The sequence below is a fragment of the Falco rusticolus genome, chromosome 13, assembly GCF_015220075.1.
Source record: "Falco rusticolus isolate bFalRus1 chromosome 13, bFalRus1.pri, whole genome shotgun sequence".
Classification (NCBI taxonomy): domain Eukaryota; kingdom Metazoa; phylum Chordata; class Aves; order Falconiformes; family Falconidae; genus Falco; species Falco rusticolus.
The window spans coordinates 30,425,674-30,445,608 of NC_051199.1; the positions used below are offsets into that span (position 1 = coordinate 30,425,674).

General features: G+C 39.6%; 1 protein-coding gene across 4 annotated transcripts in view; it reads right to left on the reverse strand.

Annotated features, from left to right (window-relative positions):
* Positions 1 to 3,752: 3,752 nt before the first annotated feature.
* Positions 3,753 to 19,935, reverse strand: part of RNF13 (ring finger protein 13) — a 44,713-nt gene continuing 28,530 nt past the window's right edge. For 2 of the 4 annotated variants that reach the window (XM_037406283.1, XM_037406282.1), the window contains 2 exons: positions 6,973 to 7,053; positions 3,753 to 5,254 (listed from right to left, as the gene is read on the reverse strand). In XM_037406283.1, the coding sequence (XP_037262180.1) occupies positions 4,890 to 5,254; positions 6,973 to 7,053 (446 nt within the window). In that variant the 3' untranslated portion in view covers positions 3,753 to 4,889. Of the gene's footprint in view, positions 5,255 to 6,972; positions 7,054 to 9,116; positions 9,197 to 18,094; positions 18,207 to 19,935 lie in introns of those variants that run through there. The other 2 variants (XM_037406284.1, XM_037406285.1) reach the window with 2 other exon arrangements.

Below are 19,935 nucleotides of genomic sequence, written 5' to 3' on the forward strand. Positions count from 1 at the left end.
GCACTCACACACTTGACACTAGACCACTTTTATACACAAAGTGTTTATCTTGAACTATTTTGAGTTGTTTCATGTCTGAACTGTACCTTCCAGCTCTCAGTGCCAAAGTTGGAGTGGACTAGAACAAGCCCATAGCTTACATGCATTGAGTAGTAACAGGTACAGAGGCTGCAAACCTCTCACTTCCCTCATAAAATTATGTTAGTGCATGAATCCATGTTTTGCTTTGTTTAAAACTGTACTCACAGTCTGACTGCAGGAATTTTTAATATTTTTTTTCCTGGTGGGGGAGAAGTATGTCCATCCTGTAAGCCATTTCATAGTAAGGCCACAGCTAGAATTCACTGTGATGGTATCTCAGAGGCAGGAACAGCCATTAGCAGTACACACTAGAGTACTTTCCATCCCATTCCTTATTTTAATATTGCTCATTTCCAATCAATTCCCCTCTCCCAAGGAGGCATTTGTATGCTGCCTGTATACTTTTTCTTGGTAAGAATTAGCTGTTGCCAGATAACCTAAATACCATTCTTTAATAACCTGGACTCTCAACAAGTTTTACATTTTCAGATTAACAGACAATTTAAATGCAGAGAGTTATTTTCCTATGCTAAAGTTTTGAACACTGAACTGTCACTTAGGTCATGAATTTGCTTTTTTTTTTTCCCTGCAAAAAGTTACTAGAGATCCAGTGAGACACTTTTGTCTCAAATATTACGAAGCTCCATGTGAGTAACTGGTTTTACTTTGCTAAAAGCCAGCCCAGTGCAGTACTGTGTACCTCTAGTCCTCTGGCAAATGGGCAGGATCGCGCTGCTGAGGGCGTCACCTGCCATCCCGCATTACAGCATTTGAACTGTTCCAGCCACTTCAGCCAGCACAGTTTATTAGGCTTTACCCCTCTTGCCATTTTACCCCTCAGGATTCATACACAGTAGCAGTAGAGATGCCCAATCTGTGTAGTTCTTGTGGGTTCTGTGCTCACGGTTTGTTCTTTTTTTACCCTCTTGCTACCATGGTTTGTAGAAACTTCACTTGCACGCAGTCTGTAATACCTGCTGGCTCTTCCAGCAGAGCTCACCAACTGCCAGATTTATTCACCGTGGTTTACAGCGCCTGCCATTTTATAGAAAAGTTCTCTGGCTGATCATGTGCTTTAGTATTGCATCTTTTCTTTTGTCAGCTGTTCCCAACCATAAGGAAGCTAAGCACTCACCACACCCTCCCCACCCCCACCCCCGACTTTTTTTCTTCTTTTAGCACAGGGGTCCTCAAACTACAGCCTGAGGGCCGGATACGGCCCCCCAGGGTCCTCAATCTGCTCCCCCGGTATTTACAGACACGCCCCCCACCAGGGGTTGAGGGGGGAAACCAAGCAGCCGCAGATGACTGCCTGCCACTTTATCCGCACGCCAGCCCCCTGGTTAAAAAGTTTGAGGACCCCTGTTTTAGCGTACGTTCTTATTCAAAGCTTGGGTAAAAGAACAGAACTGACATTAGACCAGAACTTACATAATTGCTTAAAAAACCCCAGATGATAAGAAAGAAATGGGAAAGATGTGCAAACTAAGAGCACCACAGAGAAGAGGCACAATTGCTTCCAAGGATGTGGCGTTCTTTTAAGGGTAGTTCTCAAGTTGTTCAGTCAGTCTCTCTTCACACTCAGGAAGGTAATTCACTACTGACTGACTTCCTTCGCTTTCTGAAGGTTTACTTCCATCCCCAATTACTTAGGCCTCTTAAGACTGCCTGGCGCACACTGGAAGCTGATGGGGGCTGCATTTATATGCAGAATCTCAGGGCTTTAAAAGTTTTAATGGTGATGTCCAGGCCATTCTAATCTATCCCTTACTTTCACCAAAATACATTTATGAAGTTAATTGTCAGTGTGCTTATTTTTTGTACCATAGTAATTCACAGACAGATTTTAATTATAGCAGCCGCTATTACTTAGCCTTTCAGAGGGTCTTACTGTTATAATGAACATGTTATTTAGAATTCTGTTAGAATTCAGTCAAAACAGCTCACTATTCTGAACTGCTGACAGCACTGCATTTTTAATATTCATTATATTATTTTGTACGTAGGTACCCATTATTACTGTTTGTTCAAACACTGGCCCCGGAACTCTCCCAACACTGTGCACTGTGTCAAGGTGGGTGAGGAGAGTTGTTTTCTTCTGCTATTTAAATCTCCTTTCCTTGACTACTGACCTGTCAAGAAAAATACTTATCAGACCCATCACTTTATTCTAGTCACTTCTTACTGGATTCTTCCCGCCCCCAACAAATGAATGCTTACATCCCCCTTTGAGGGCAAGCTTTAATTCCTGCCCTCTTCTGACTCCTTTTCCAAGTAGTTTGTTCTCATTATGCAGTGAAAGGTTTGGTGCAAGCTTCTTTGCAAGGAGCTATTTACATTAGCTGTACAAACAACATTTCTGGTAAACTGCCCGTGATACCCATGCCATTTTATGCAGAGATGGTATGTTTCAGGGGTCCCATGAAGTACTTTTCATTTCAGACACTAGTTACAACCACTTATTAGAAGAAAATTTTTTTTCAACTGGACAATCAAGTATGAACTTCTTTAAAGCACCAACATCCTATTCTTGAAGAGCTAGAGATTGAAGTTACATTAACAGACTTCACATAAGCAAAAAACCCTAGAGGTCACCTGTTTATGGCCTAGGGCAAAGAAACAGTGCTATTTCACATGGATAATGTAGCAGGCCACAGCTCTAAGAAAAATCAGTATTCATCTTTTTCTGTGGGTTTGAACAGGCCATACCTTTTGAAACAGACTTACCCAGCAAGTTTTAATGAAATATGCAAGTCCTACTAAGAAACACTATGAGATACTCAACCTTCTGAAGTATTTCTAACAATAAAGTGCTATTTATTCTTTGATTTTCGTTCTCACTGGCAACAGCAGCTGACAAGTAAACTGTACCTGTGGCACAGAGGAGGTATGGCAGGGGGAGTATCGCTACAATGGTTGCTACCAAGGCCTGCTGAAATAAAAATTTACGTTAATACCATTAGCAAATTTAGAAAATAGAACATTTTTTTCAGAAACAAGTTTTCAGAAATCAGTTTTCACATTGGGACTTTACTAGACATAGGCAAGCTGAAGTGGAATTTTACATGGTGAAAATGTAATACATTTGCCTTTAACCCCGTGGACTGCTGGTGGCAGTGGTTTGAAGATTAATCATTCCTTCCTCATTATCCACATCTCATTCTACAAAATAAACTTTCTACTCTCAGCCAGTCCCACAGCATGGATTTCCCCTGCCAGGTTGAAGCAAGGAATGTAGCTGCACTGTGTATTAGGTCAGAAATAACAAACAGAAACACCTTGCCTGTAATCGCCTCAGCCCAGGATTCGGCGTTTTCTGACTCCCAGGACACAGGCTCTGAAGGTGTTGGCAGGTGGGCAGGAAATACTAATAGCACACTAGTCTTCCCTTCCTCTCGCCCATACAAATTACATGTACAGACCCAGACTGATTCAAACTTCTCCACTAAAAGTGAACAACAATTAAGGTTTTCTACGTAACTCACTCCTGCATGGTCATGTCTGTATGTACTGGTCAGTACAGCCCTTTGTACTGTGACACACAGCACAATTTAAGGTAACGTTTACCAAGGGACCTTAATAGTTGCATCGTCTGGATCTTTCAAAACACTTCAATGTTAGTAATAAACATAGAAGAGCACACAATGAAAGTAACTCAAAAGTTCAATAAATTCCTTTTGATACTTAAAGTGGAAAACATGTTTATTAACATTCTTTCAAGCTTTCCTTACTCAAGGCCATATAAAAAAAATCTCTGCATTTTGAGTATGTGTATGTTTTTACTTTCTACATAGTTACAGAGGTATTATATAGCATTTACTTTTTCCATAATACACTGGTAAGTACTAAGTTCTGTTAAAACAGTTATAAGCACTTTTTTTCAAATCGGGTATTTGAAAAGAATTTTTTATATATACATAGTTTAGCAGACTAATGCAGCATAAAATGCTCTTTAGTAAGAGGTATATGAGTTGAGGATCAACACAATACTTACCTAAAATTATTTTTCTATGTGGAACAAAACCTCTGTTTTGGTCATACCCACTCCCCCCCACCCCCCCACCCCAACTCCCACATCATCACTGGAAACCAGACTACCTTGTGGTAGCAAGTAGGGATTGTTAGTGTTTACAGTGGACCTTACTTTGTGAATTGCTCAAAACTAAAAATATATGCTAAATTTCCTTATCCTAGGAACTGCTCAATGGAACTGCTTGAACTCAGCTACTGTGGCAAACTCCAAAGGATTATTTGGAACCACTGCTTTGAGGTAAGTGGAATTTCTTCTGCTTTGTTTTGATACACCAGCTTACCGAGTATTGATCTGTTCTGCATTTTTCTTTCAGTAGTGGTGACAGTTTTTAGGAAAACTCTGTACAAACATGCAAATACATTTTTTGTTGGGCTTAAGGGGTAACACATACCATACATGTAACAAATATTGCTATCTCTATGACCCAGTTGTAGCTACAAAGTGGGAAAAAGTTACTTCCAGATAAATCCCATTTGAACAAGATACATTTAGAGTCTGTGTGATATTTCTATTGATATAAACTACTAACATTATTCATTAGCATTGTGAAGTCCAGTTAAACTGTTCATTTTGAGAAGACAGAACACATGACTGAATACCTGAATCAAAAATAAATCTATCTGTAATGACTTAACCATAGTACTAACTACATGAACTGCTGCTCCTACTGAAGAAACTGAATGGATTACAGATTAAAATATATTCCCTACATAAAGGTTTGTAAAGTATAGCCTTAAGAACTCTTTTGTTCATACACTATTCACCATTAATAGTCTCAAACAGTATTTGCCACTCTGTACTCCCTTTCGTCATTGGGCTGTAGTTGAACTACTACACTTTCTTCGTTTATTCCATTTTCTGCATCACTGCTATCAATATTTTCATTGTCATCTTCCTCATATTCTGAGGACTCAGTCATGTTCTGATGGGAATGCGATTCTGACAAAGCCCCGAATGACTGAGTACTAACTGAGGCTAATGGTCTAAGCAAAGGGGTATTTTCAGATACTTCATTCTCCTCTTGACTACTGTCTGTTTCAGAGTCAGAGTCCCCCTGAGAAGGGACCACTTTCTGCTTACATACAGGACATGTTTTTTTTGTTTTTGTCAGCCATGGGTCCACACACTTGCAGTGATACGCTGTTAGAAAACAAAACACAAGTACATCGTTATCTAAGTGAAAAGGACAAGGAAACCTGCTCAATTGTATTTAGTAACACAGGACAATTTTCAAATTTAACTCGTACAGAGAATTTTAGTCACAAGGTGGTTAGCACGTAGACTGTGTATCCTTATGTATAAAACACCTAACAGATCAGGAGCTTGGCCATATGGTTATATGCAATAAATACCCAGTTCCTCTACTGAATGAATCCAAGAGCAATCCTGCAATGAGCCACATTTGACAAAATAGGCTTTAAAAGCTTCTGGAGGAATCACACCCACCTTGCAGCAGATCTGCCCACCATCATTATCTTCAGAACACCTCTAACCTCCACCAAGATGCATCGAAGCACCTTGTTTTTAAATAAAATTACTGCATGATTCTGCAGATTTAAAATTAGGCACTGCAACTATACTGGCCTTGTTTAAAAGAATATGTTTGAAAGCATCTTACTTTTGGTATTAAAATTTAGCTCTGCTTATTAACAGGGACTTCTACCTGGCAAAGAGCTAAGTATTTACAAGGGTAAGCATGTTGTGTATAGTACCTGTTCAAGCACTTTAGTAGCATGTTCTCTACAAGAACAGATGATGGTGTGGTTTTGGGGTTTTTTTGGTTGGTTGGTTGGTTGAAATTTGTCAGCCATCTTTGACATTGGTGATCGGGTTTAGGTAGCTTTGCAGTCCCCAGCTGGGACAAATCTGTTCTTCCTCTTCTGAGAATTCTCTGTCAACTCGTTTTGAAATTGCTTTTTAGGACTGAGGATTTGCAAAGCTCAGTCTGTCATCTGCTATGTTGACTGTGGATGTAAGGCTGTAACAGCAGTTGCCTCCTTTTAAAAATCTTAGTGGCATGGTATTTGCTGCTGCAGTGCCTGGTCAAGAGCAGGAATTTAATGAGAAAAAGCTGGGTAAAACTGCACCCAGCCAAAATAGCTGTAATATAGTTAACTGACTGCAAGGTAGAGAGAGTGTCTCAAGCTAGGAAGGATGAATCCTATCTTTCTTGATAGATTTTACACAGCTTTTAAACTTTTTTTTTTATATAAGTTTAGAGATGTTCTTGCGGACAGGCCTCTTCCAGATTTCTAGATATAGGCCCTTAAAAATGCTTCTTATACTTGCATGCAGTTAGAAGCCGTCTTATCTTATGCATAGATACATACATGACTACTAGATACACCTTCTGCAGTGGGCTGCATTTGAAAAAGACTGTTCAGACAGTGCAAACTTGTCACAGTAAAAATATTCCACTAATCTCTGCACTGACAACACTGACTTCCAAGTGCAGTCAAGGCAGCGGTCTGTATGGCTACAGGGTAGATTATACCCCTTCATCCCTATGTCACCAACAGCTGAATCATGTTCTATAGTTTAATTAATCTTGGAAAAAGTGAAAGCTTATTTAAATGTAAAAAGTAACTCTGGAATGTGTCCCTATTAAATACAGACATTTAGGGGACAGCATCAAGCACAGATTTTCTTTCATGTGTACATCCAAAAAAAAAGTACAAAGTAGGAATGCTAGCCTTTTTTTGCTTCTAGACAGAGAAAAGTTTGCTCTTAATTTGTATATACACTCCTGCATATTAGCAAAAATAAATCTTATAAATCATATTCATTGTGGGGTTTAGACATGGTGTTTTAAAGACCTGTTTTAATACAAATACCAAACCTAAAATACAGCCTCTTACCATGAGAGCATGGAAGGATTCTGAGCTTGTCTCCATCCTCATATTCGTCCAAACAGATGGCACATACATCGTATTCATCTCCTACAGCACATAATTGAGAATCACTTTAAAAGATGTGCAACAGACCTTTTCGAACACATGCATGGAGGTTCTTCTTGGTTAGTTTCACAAGCTGGAGAAACCATTACTCTTCCCATTCCATGCAAGGGGCAGGTTCTTTGAAACTGTATAGTCGACTGCTCTGTTTCTTTCCTTATTAGGACTATAGCTCATACACATTCCCTTCAGGTTAATAAAAATACTTTGAACTGTGTGAAGTGCTATCTCTATAATATTATATCATTCTTATTAACAGTAAGATAAAAGAACTTAATATAGGATTCACTTTACTATACAGGTATTAATAAGATTTTTTGAACAACAAAAACAACTGGGTAAAAAAGCAGAGTAATAATCAAGAATGAGTCTAGTCACTGGAGAAAGTTTACATTGTTTTGTAATTCAAACCTCACAAATAAGATATACATTATTGATAGTACACTGTTGCGATACATTGTATGACCAAAAGATAAACACTTTTTAGAAGTCAATTTATTCCCATTTCACTTTTATCAAGGCCTTTACAACATGGTCCTTTTATCAATCCAAATGGTTCTTTCCAATTTCCTGGACCACACTGACCCTCTAAAGTTTGGAGTTACACCAGCAGCTTATGTCCTTGTCATTGTTTCACCCTGGCAGGCAGTCCTTGCAGCTGCTCGCCCGCCCCCGCCCCGTGGGACAGTAGAGTGTCTCATAAAAGTGAGAAAGCTCATGGGTTGGGATGAAGACAGTTCAATGGGTAAAGGAAAAGGCACGTGCGCAAGCAAAGCAAGGAATTCCATCGCCATTCCCACAGCCAGGCTGGTGCTCAGCCATCCCCAGGATGGCAGGGCTCCAGCATGCCCAACAGTGACTTGGGAAGGCAAAGGCCATAGCGATCAACTTCCCCCTCTTCCTCCCTCCCCCAGCTTTACGTGCTGAGCATGATGCAATATGGTACAGGATACCCCTTGCATCACTCAGGGTCAGCTGTCCCCCCGCCCCAGCCTGCTCATTGATGGGGTGAGAGGCAAAGCAGCCCTTGACGCTGTGCAAATGCTGCTCAGCAACAACTAAAACATCCCTCTCTGTTCACAACACTGTTTTCAGCACAAATTCAAAACACAGCCTCATACCAGCTACTATGAGGAAAAAAATAATTCTACCCCAGCCAAAGCCAGCACAGTCCTTTTCACAGAATGTTACTGCAAATAAAGTTGTAAAATACCACAATTTTCAGTATCACTTTTCTCCTCCTAATCTGTGTGTCCTTGAATATTTATATTCAGTATTTAGATAGCCTTCCTGTCCCGTCATGGGGCACCCTCCCTGCACCCAATTCATACACATGGGAGAGATCCCCCCAAGCCTCCTCTTCCCCAGGCTGAACAGACCCAGCTCTCTCAGCCTTTCCTTGTAGGAGAGATGCTCCAGTCCATTCATCTTCATGGCTTCTCACTGGACTCTCTCCAGGAGCTCCACATCTATCCTGTACTGGGAAGCCCAGCATTGGATACAGCACTCCAGATGTGGCCTTACCAGTGCTGACCTTATTCTTACCCCATCTTTGTTTCCTTAGCTTCAGAAACTGAAGTCCAACAGCCTTCATCCTTACCAGCATCTCGAACAACTGCTGGAGCTAGAAAATGTCATGAAATTCAGCAGAACTTAATCTACAAACATGTACATTCACAATGCATTAAGCATGTGTGTTTCTCAGGACAGTTGAAGGCACCTGCTCTTTAGCCTAATTCTTCAAAAGGTGACACAATACCCTGAATAACATTTCTTGCAGATCTCTGTTTCATACATATACAATGCTTTTCGTAGTTATACAGCAGGTGTTTTTGTTGGCAAAGGGGTGGAGAAATTGGTGAAAGGAACAGCCTAGAGACATTGGCAAAAGACAGAACAGCAGAAAGCAGAACAAAGCAGTGAGAGAACAAATACAAATCCATGGTACGTTTCTTAAATTTAAACCATCTCCCTCAATGCAGATGGATTCAAAGACACCCCTCTCCAGGCAAGGACAGAAAATCCTGAATGTTTGGTGCCTTCCTCACCCCTCTGAATCTAGGATTCTCTTCTGTGAAGCATACACAAGCCCAACAGAAGGGGAGGAGACTGCTCTTTCCAGAGTGGCCTGTAACATAAATTAGGGCACTTAATGAACGATAAGCTATGTAAATAAAGAGAATCTAATATAACATGCTCATAGTAAAGGTAGACAATGCCTTTGCCAACCCATTTCTAGAAGGAAGAAATACAGCACATCTTACCTATGTGGACTTTGGTATAACATTCAGTAAAGTTCTATGTGTGAAATGATTGTTCTAGTCAGTAAGATTAGCAAGGATTGGTAGAGGGGGCTGAATAAATAGAAGTTGCTACTGGTGGTGTTGGAAGAAGTTCATGAGGCTGGAGGAAAGTTAACGGTATTGTCTTTTTACAAAATTGCTTTGGAACAATACCGATACACAAACAAGGAGTGCATCGACTATACATATATGAGATGCAATTAAGGCAGCATCACCAAGAGGGTAACTGGGATAGCACAGAAAAATCTGCAAATCTGGAATAATGGTACATGAATGAAATTCAGCACTGTAACATGCAAGTGCATCTATTTAGGGATTATGCCCTTGGGCATTTTTAACTGAGATTTCATCAGTTACAAACAATTGAGCAGCAGCAGAGTGTACTGGTTGATCACTACAGTGTTCCTAATGGGACAGAAAAAGAAAAATGCAACAGTAAAAAGCATCAAGAGCAGAGTTTCCAGAAGCAGTAAATACTGTTCAGGAGTCTAAAGTGACCACCTATATCCTCAAAAGATTAATTCAAACAAACCCTAAGAAATAATAATATCACATAACAAAGGAACTACCATACAAGGAAAAAAAGTTGATAATATTAATCTAACAATATGAAGGCTGAAAGAGGATTCAGCTTCCTCTATAAACAACACAGAGGGCGATACCACGGGACAGAGAAGAGAAAGAAGCTGTAGCAGGGAAGGAGAAGAAGGGGGAAAAAAAGCAGGGGGAGCAATCATCTGACCAGGAATCATTAGGTTGGAAGTGAAAAGAAAACTTGACCATTGGAGCAGTGATATTCTGAACTAGCCTTTCAGGACCATCAGAAAGTAATCCTGGTAAAGGGCCAAACCGCTCCCTTGCCCCAAACCTAGTTCTAGGTCAAGGCTTTAGATGTGCAATGCAAGTTCCTAAGAGAATAGCATCTGGAAGAAGATGGAAATGAATATCTTAATCCTAGAAGACAATGAACTAGGATAGAACCTAGATCCCCCACCTCCTGCCTAAGACTGCCAATTACTAGACTACAATAGGTGGATAGTGCAAAGTACACCTTTTAAAATAAACAGATAGCTGAATTTCATTTTTTAAGGAGCTGCATTTCATTACAGGTCTTGTGAATACTTACCCAATCAAGCCTCAAGAGGGACTTAAGCAGTGAAAGGGTCCCTGTCACAGTTTGGATCCCTTGCTTTGACATAAGCTGGATTAAGTATCTGCTCAGCTCTGTCAAGATGGGAAAAGTTCTGGACATGTGCACAAATCCACTGTATCTGCAAAAGTTGGTGAACTCTTCTTTCACACACCTTTTGCGACTTAAACACATCCAGTGTGGCTACTCACTATTTCCAGATGGTAGTTCTCCTAGTATGCCATTAGCACTTTTAGACAACTGAACTCTCCTGTCTTAACACCATCCAGTACCATGCCATCTCTTCACAAGCAGCTGCTTGCTAGGGCTTGCACACTCTCCTGACCATGAAGTATTCTTCAGATGCTTGAACTAGAGTATACCAAGAAAAAACAGGACTAGCCCAGCCTGCCTCTCCTCCCATCAAGTCCTCTCTGTCACATGGCTAGAAGCACATGTGCCAGCAGGCTAAACTGCAAGCCTTCCTATCACCTGACTGACATGTTTGGTTGAGGAACTGGATAGTAACAGGGTCAAATGATGCAATGCGTATTTGTACATGCTATCATAAGGGCAGTCATCAGTCATCTGTTCAACGTGGTGCTCAGGTGCCTGCATCCTGGTCATATACTTTGTGATGAGGAAAGGCACCAACGACATGCCTCACGAAAAAAAGATTATACTGACCACCTTGTCCAAGAAACAGACATCCCAGATACAGGTGGCAATATCCTGGGGGTGGCCCCAAAGAGCTGTGTCACACTCTGCGTATTTTGGCTAAATATTTGTAATAGCAGTCCTAGCCCACTAAGTCTGATGGTTCCTAACCTGTACCGTCTTCACAGCTGCTTAAACTCCCAGTGCTCACTGTTTATATTTTCACCATCCTCAGGGCTAGCTAACATCCTGGGGTTTACTGTACACCAAAGGAGCTAGGGAAGTGGTGTGGCATCCAGCTGTCTCCAGGAGAGCAGAGTTCCATCACACATAATGGTGACTTGGGAAGACAAGTGCCGTAACTCTGAATGTATCGTTGTGGTCGTCCTTCCTTCTTTCCCCAGCTTCTATAATGAGCATGACATCATACAGCATGGAACAGCCCTTTAGCCAGCTCTCTGGGCTGTGTGCCCTCCCAGCTTCCCCTGCCCCTCCAGCCTTCCCACTGGTAGTACCTGAGAAGCTGAAAAGTCCTTGACTTAGTATAAGCATCACCTAGCAACAACTGAAACCATCAGCATGCCATCAGCACTGTTCTCCCACCAAATCCTAAACACAGCTGTACCAGCTACTGAGAAGAAAATTAACTTTCTCCCACTCAAAACCAGGACAGGAGGTACAGAGATGTAGATTCCATCAGAAAGAGTATGTGCAGAGAAGGTTCGCTCTCTCATATCAAAATACAAATGGGAAAAGGCATACAGCAAGGCAGAGACTCCCAGTAAGAGAAATGGAGGCCCCAGTGATCTCATTGCCTCAAGGTAAAAGAAGGGTTGAGATGGCATATCTTATTCGCGGTGCCCCTTAGGGCAGCTCTCCCCATCTCCTTTCAACCTTTTCTACTTCCTTCCAAACTCCACTTAAGGTTAGCCCCATCCATCCCACAAGTGTTTCTTCATCAGTCATCCTCACAACTCAATTCTCTACTCCCACTCCCCACAGCATCACCTTAATCCTCTCCCAGCCCAAAAAAAGACTTGATAGAAGTTTACTATCTGCCACACCAAAACTTCATTGCTGCACATCACTGAGGTTTGACATCAGAGACATCTGATTTAAATGTGTAAGACTGATGCATGCTAGGTTTAGCGTTAACAGCCCCAAGAATCCCTTGCATATAGTTCACCTTTCCACATACACATACCACACAGAGCAATCTGTGACACAACATTGTTTAGCACAAATTTAGGTTTTATTTCATAGCAACTCCCCTGTTGCTTCCCAAAGCACCATCCAGATTACATACATGAGACAAACTGGGGAGAAATCAGAGGCACAGTTCATGCTCCAAGCTCGTTGAAAACAGTTGATATAATAACACAAGTTGTCTAAATGTTGTTTTGGGGAAAAGGTGAAAATCACGGGGCAGATTTCAATAATGTGTTGAAATGAGCCTCCTCAAAAAACAGGAGGCCCAGATTTGGGTCATGAACTTAACCTACATTATCAAGAAGGTTGGGAGTGAAGAAAGCAGGCAGATATTGCATTACTCAGAAAATATGTCCTTCACAAATGCTCCAAGAGTAGCAGAGCTTTCCCTTTACTGTAACAAAACTGTATGACAAGACAGAATTTTTAGAAACTCAGCTCAAAATACGTTTTGATACCATGCTGCTAAACCCAATGCTTTTCTACAGATGGCAAAGTTATCTACATTAGGTTATCTAAATAGTCAGTTTTCAAAGACCTCAGTTTTCATATGCAACTCAGCGTGACTGTTCTGTATCTGTCAAGTACACATACGGAGACCAAGGACATGACATTAGGAAAATGAAGAGCTGTGCACTGGCAGTGAAGGAGCTGAACTTTCCAAGGAAGTTGCAGAACGCTAAAAACACCAGTGAATCTTCTGTGAGGTAGAGACACAAAAGATGAATCTCTATTGTCATCTCAAATTTCAAGTACTGGTTCATGGGGAAAGAGAATCAGCAAAATGAAGTTGTTTAGTGACAGAAAAGGAGCAAAGATGCACTACTTTTCTGTTTCTGTGTTTGGAATAAGATCACTAATAAAGGACAAACATGAAAAATTCAAGACTTAAAAGTTCTAAAAAGCAGCTTGACCAGGATTTTTCATTAACTGTGTAACAATAACTTCACTGAGAAAAATAAACTTTCTTTGCAGATATAAAAAAAATAATCTTAAGCATAATTCCAAAACGCAAAAAACTCAAATAAATGAAGTGTAACAGCTTTTCCCATTTAGTCTGTAAACAATCTAACTTGCACAATTAGCCTTGATCATGTTTCAATACTTTCTCATTTAAAAAAAAATCATAAAAACCAAACTGAAGAATTACAGTAGTAGCCTAATAGCATTCATATAGAAATAACTGTAGCTTCAGCTTTTAAATAGGGACACAGCTTATATTTCACATTACCAGAGTAGACGACAAGCACTCCACTGCCTTGATTCAGGATTTTTGCAAGCCTTCTTTTTCAGATGTTAACAAAAGTGAGCTAAGAACTGAGCCAGCTCATAACCAATAGAGCTATTTAATCTAATGAATGTGTTTAGCTGCATTATTAGCAGGTGCCTTTTGCACCATTCCAATATCAAAATAACATTTACTATGATGTAAAAAATCAAAATCACACAGGATTGATTTTTGTAGTGCAGAGAATCATTCTACGATAGAAACCCATACTGTGGTGCACACAATTCTCTGAAGTCTACAGCAACTAGCATTCTGTAGACTTAAAAATTTTCAGCATAAAGCACATTCAGGGCAACAGTTCTATTCTGGGCTTTTCTAAAGGTGCTGTCATTTTTTTAAAAAATACGTACAACACCTGGTGGTGTTTATCTAGAATCTCTCCTGCAGGGTGGAAAATACAGAATAGAATCTTACACAGGATCATGACTGTGACTTGTTGCTGTTCTGTTAAGTTTGTGGGTTTTTTTAAAGGACTTAAGTATTTCAGAAGTGCTACAGACAAAACTGAAACTTGGAATCTATTAGAGATGAAAACAGAAGGAACATACAGCATGGGAAGGGCTATCAACTGTGGTACTAGGTATGTATTTGGAAGGATAAGAGAAGCCTACTTGCATACAATTCTTTTCTTGCCTCATTCATAAAGCTTGCTCTTGTATTCCCTGTGCAACCTAAACTCCCCAAATAAGCAAAAGTAAGCAAAATAAGCCCTCTCATTTTACCAAAATAATGGTTACAATTGATTTCTCCTATTTTATGATGGCCATGACAGAATTTCTACTGCATCTGTCTTTTGCCTGCACCTAACACTTCCAGTTTAGAAGAAAACAGAACAAAAACTTTTAACCTTCCTCCCTTCCAAAGGTATAGCAACAACAAGGTATTTTAAATAGTACTCAGTTATATAGCAGACAGAAAACCAAGGCACAGAACGCATCCTTAGAAGCTGCGTTCTCCACATTATTAAAAGCATTTCTCTATTTGCGAGTGTAAGATAGATGCTGAAAACTACTCATACCTATGTAATAACAAACTGATCTCTAATGCAGTAAAGTCCTTGTGTTACCTACTGCCTGATGTGTTATTACAGATCACATCAGATACACCAGCCAGCAGTATGGGTACAATTAACAAAGACACTGCAAGTTGTTTAAATTACAGTTTTGCTAAAGCTAGTGGTTTGACAACGGAAAAAAGAAGGTAGACAAGACTGCAAGAGATCAGTGAAGGAGCACATCTGCAGTGTGCTTCACTGTCAGCAAAAGTGAATTACAGTAAAAGAGTACACATGCATGAATTTCTTTCATTACAAACTTTCTTAAACCAAGAAGGCAATAAAATGAAGACTTAATGCCAAAAAAATCCTCATCAAACCTAAACAAAAAAACCCCAACCCATAGAATTGATAGAGCATTGCAACATTAAGTATTCAATTTCCACAAGAGCACTGCAAAGTAATAAATATTCCCAATCCTACTTTATAGGGATGGAAAAGAAAGCCAACAGATTGATTTACTGCGTGCCAAGATAAAATAGAGTAGAAGCTGCAACTCAGGACCCACCAGTTCATAGATCTATTCTCTAATTAACAGAAATCCATGATTAAGATCAAATTCTCATCTGTTTCCCAACAGATAAATCCCAAGGGCTTCTGTGGTGGCAGAGAAAGTCTGTGAAATGTGGTTAATAATATTTTTCTTAATATATAGTATTTAACATAAAGGCAAAGCTGATACCTGCTGCTGGAAAATAACACTGCTGTAACCTGGCATTTCAGAAAATAAGTGCAGTGGACATGAGAACCACTTATAAACACAGTCTTTCTGATAGTTACTATACAGCAACAGGATAAAGGGAAAGCAGGAGAGGGAAAAACACCTAATGGGCAGGTAGGAAAAGTCTGAGAGATTAAGTAAGAGTCCATCACTGCCAGACCTACATCACTGACATACGAGTTTTCATTTAATGTTAACACAGCAAAGTATTTCAGCTATAGCTTTTTTTAGAAATTACTTCCTCTTTTCCTGTGACATTCCTTCTCTCTGTTGTTTCTATTAGTCAAACCATATTTGTGAATCATTTATAATCAGCACGTTATTACCACATTCAACACAAAAATGAAGGACAGTCAGTACTGTCAAGGGCATGATACCCCAGTGTTGGGGCTCTTGCTGTATTGAATGATTATACTGAACTCTGAAGCAAGTGGAAAAATACTGAAGAAATAAGACGAGGTTACGGCCAGAACAGTGGGATGAAGAAAAAGGAGCAAATTGCAGATGTTTGCTCAAAAGCAAGGCCAACGGGACGTGATAAGAGGAGCTGGGAAACCGCAGAAAGGAGCCTACGTGCCAGAGAAAGCAGAAACAGAAATCTTCCCAGTAAACAATTGTTAACCAATCATATTATTATACGCTTGTAAAATAGCCAACCACATTATTGCACGCTTATAGAATGCCTTATAAAAGTCTACCTGGTTTGTACAATAAACGGATCAGATCTTGAACTCTGTGAGTATTTGAATCTGACTCCCGCTCGCCCGAAATGCCCGCAGCACCCCAGAGGGGAAAAAAGAAAAAAATACAACTGTCTTTTTCTCCACTAGTCATTCAACACGTATAAGAAAATCCTGAAAAATGATAGCACACAGTTCTTGAGTAGGCTTATCTCACCAAGGCATCCCCTGGCAAATGAACAGCAACACATTCAGAAAAAAAGTGATGCAGCAGTAAAGCATCACATCCATTTCTAGGCCAGGTAAATACAGATAGAAGTTGTCTCAATAAGGCCAATGCTGAAGTTCTCAAACATGGAGGCCACAGACCTAACTGACACCATACCGACCAACTGCAGCAAAGGTATTTCTCTGACTCTTGTCAAGGCCATGTATCCCAGCCTACCTCACCCAACTTCACAGCCCCATCTTTCATTGCACAGTGATAGGCAACAAGCCCTCAGCCCAGCTGCCTCACCTGCACCCACTGGATCCATCAACTGCAGTCCAACCGCAACACTACTCCAACAGGTCATTACACAGCTTGATTAACACTATTACCCAGCTTCTTGCTCTCAGCATGGTTTGTGGAAGGGAGGCAAGCCCACACAGCAGCCAGGACCAGAAACACCAGCCTGCCTAAGCACAGCTGCCTGTATGGTTTCTCCATGAATCCTGCAGCCTCCTGGACTAGTCTCCAAGTTAGTTTCACCTCCGTGATCACATGCCCCTCAAAGAACAGAACATTCAGTTTTTGAAAGGGACGTTTTGCAGACATCTTTTTCTCAAATACCTGTTACTGTATTTCAGAAGCTGGCTCAGAACTACCAAAAATCAGCAAAACCAGGACGTATGGAAACTGCTGCAAAATAAACTAGCTTGCCTAAATAAACTGTGCATGAAGAGCCTATAGAAAGCAAAATTATCTTCTACTTGGCACATATGAATAAAAAAATATTTTCAGAAACAGAATTATACACCCACATGCATGTATACTTGTGAACAATGAAAAATGGAAAAATGAAGCTGCCAAGACATCAGTAGACCTTGTGACTTATTATCTCTATTAAACTGCTACTGTACTGTGCAGTCAAGCAGATGGGTCAGTAATGAATGGTAACTACATCCATCACAATCTCACGTGGAGGGAAAAGACTAGATTTAGGAACACACAGTAAACTGCAGAACGACACTCTGAAGCAGATTTTTAAATGGCATTCAGATACATCTGTTTCCCACTTATTGCTCATTTATATGTATCAATCTGCACATAGAGATACGTATACAAAGATTCAATACATGATACTTAATGTGTATTTACTTAAAACGACACATACTCTTACAGCTTATTATTTGTCACGTGTTGGGGCTTTTTTCCACGTGTACATAAAGGATTTCAAAGCTGACTGTCTCCAGTTAAACTGTTTCATTAGGTGTTGAAGTACGAAAGAACTTTTTTTCTTTTTTAGAAGTCTTACGGATGTAGCACCTCCCAAATTCTAGATTCTTTGTCAGGCATCTAACCACTCATTTAAGATCCTAACTTTTGACATGCAATGTACAAAAATATTACTTAGTTCATTTTTAATTTCTTAATAATATGCAGACACATCTCTTTTGTAGCATACTATCTTCACTCAAGTTATGGTATTTTCTTTTTACAGGAGTGAGAGGTTACACTGCAACTTCATTGCAGTTAAAGATGTAAAAATCTTTCCAGTTTTGGCCTAGGTTGCATTCTAATGTAGTTAGGCTAGCTTGGATATAATAGTATATATTTCTGAAAATAAATTCTACAATACATACCAATTCAGATCTTAAGCTTTCTTCAGAGTATTCAGATTTGCTAACAATCAAGTTACAGGCACATTAAATGGGTATGTCTTTTTTGCTGTGTTGACTTTTGTTATAAAGACATCATACAAAAGGTATCAACTCCCACTCACCAAACATTCACATGACCAAAATGCAATCCATTTTGTAAGGAACCACAACAAGGCAACTGCTCCAAAACTCCTTCAGTGTAGAAAACACATTCTGCTATATGTATGCAGCATTCTGTAGAATTATTCGAAGGTGAGGCTTCTTGATTAGAACTTTGCAAAGATAGTCAGTGCCAAATCTTCTGTTACTGCATTCTCCATTCATTACAAAAATACTAAGTGCCTGATCTAAAGCCTACCGAAATTAGTAAAAGATTCCCATGTGTTACAGTGGTACATGACTCAAATCCTATTTAGAGATGATTTATGTATTTTCTGTGTTAACAACTCTTCAGGTATGTCAGAGTGCAATCACCTCTACAGAACAATCCTCTTCGTTACATCATCATTTGCCTATCAACCTATTAAATTCCAGAAATCCATTAAAGCCAGCTTTCCCTTAATATGCCTTTTACAGTAGTGAAACCATTTGTTAGGCAGTGATTCATGATACACAAACCAATGCAAGAAAGAACAGCATCTACAGTGTCTTTAGCTTCAATATGAACAGATTTTTAAGAATATGCTGGAGACAAAACTCTGCATTCCTAAAAAACAGGATTATAGCCCACAGGAGTTACTTTCACCTATCCTTCCAAAGCAAAAGTAAGATTGTTTGGATAGGAAGTGAATGGATTTTGCAATAATGTCCTGAGAAATTATATCTTTCACGAAGAAACACGAAGCAATATATTTTTACTGTAATTGCCAGAGGTTATAAACTGCAAGTACTGGGTCAAATTTTGTCCTTTTAGCAAAAGGACTTTAAAAAAGCAATGCAAGGTATTAATTTCACAGCAGTAGAACCAAAGTGATCATTTGCTTAAAGAAACCGAAATCCTAGTTGAAAAAAAAAAAATAAGCTTTTTGTTCTGTTGTTCATAAGCCACTCAACACAGGGGATATGCTGGATATTTACGGCCACGTTGTATTTACAATGACTGACTGCCCTCCAAACAATTCATACTGTGTAAGGTTCAGCAAAAGCAAAGAGGAAGGAGAATGAGGAAAACAGTGATAAGATTTTCATAGACTGGCTACTTAGTGATGTAAGTCCGAGATAATTACAGATGCACATAGTTAGCTGAAAAAGAGATTAACTGATTTCCTTGAAGCAATATTTTCCTTGCAAATTTCTCTTTAAAGTGCAACATAATTTACTTTGTATTTTTATTCTGGTTAGATTTCATAAAGAATTAATAAGAGGAAACAAAATTAGTATTGGCTTTCTTGGCTTAAGCACACTTTTTAGAGTTAATTTTAACTCCATAGCAATAGCACAGATTGGTCATTACAGCAAGGTTCAGTCAACCCTGCAGAGGAACCCACTTTTTTTTTCCTCTCCCCCTGCTCCCCCCCCAGTGAGGCTGACTAACATTGCACTAATACGGTACCTACTCAAATTGAACATCTGCTTTGCATAAAGCGAGAGCAATGTCATTAATAATGCAGGCTAGCTTTATTGAGGTCAAAGAACAGTAAGTGGTTCTATCCTTGAATCCAGGCATATCCCCTAATGCAGTCACTGTGCCTCAGCAAATACATTCTCTATTGAAATGTGTTATGTAGTAATCAATCATTTCAATTAAATACATCTTCCACCTTTTCTTCTCATACCTTGCAATAGCTTGTATGAATGAACAATCAGATGTTAAAATGGTAACACGTTTAAAAAGCAAAATGGAGAAGGAAAGTATCAGGTTCTTTTCTACTGTTGGGGAGTAGACTACAACAGAGAAGGACTTAAGGTAGCTTTTCTACTTCATTGAATAAAGTAACAACTTTATTTCTCATCTTGTTATTAG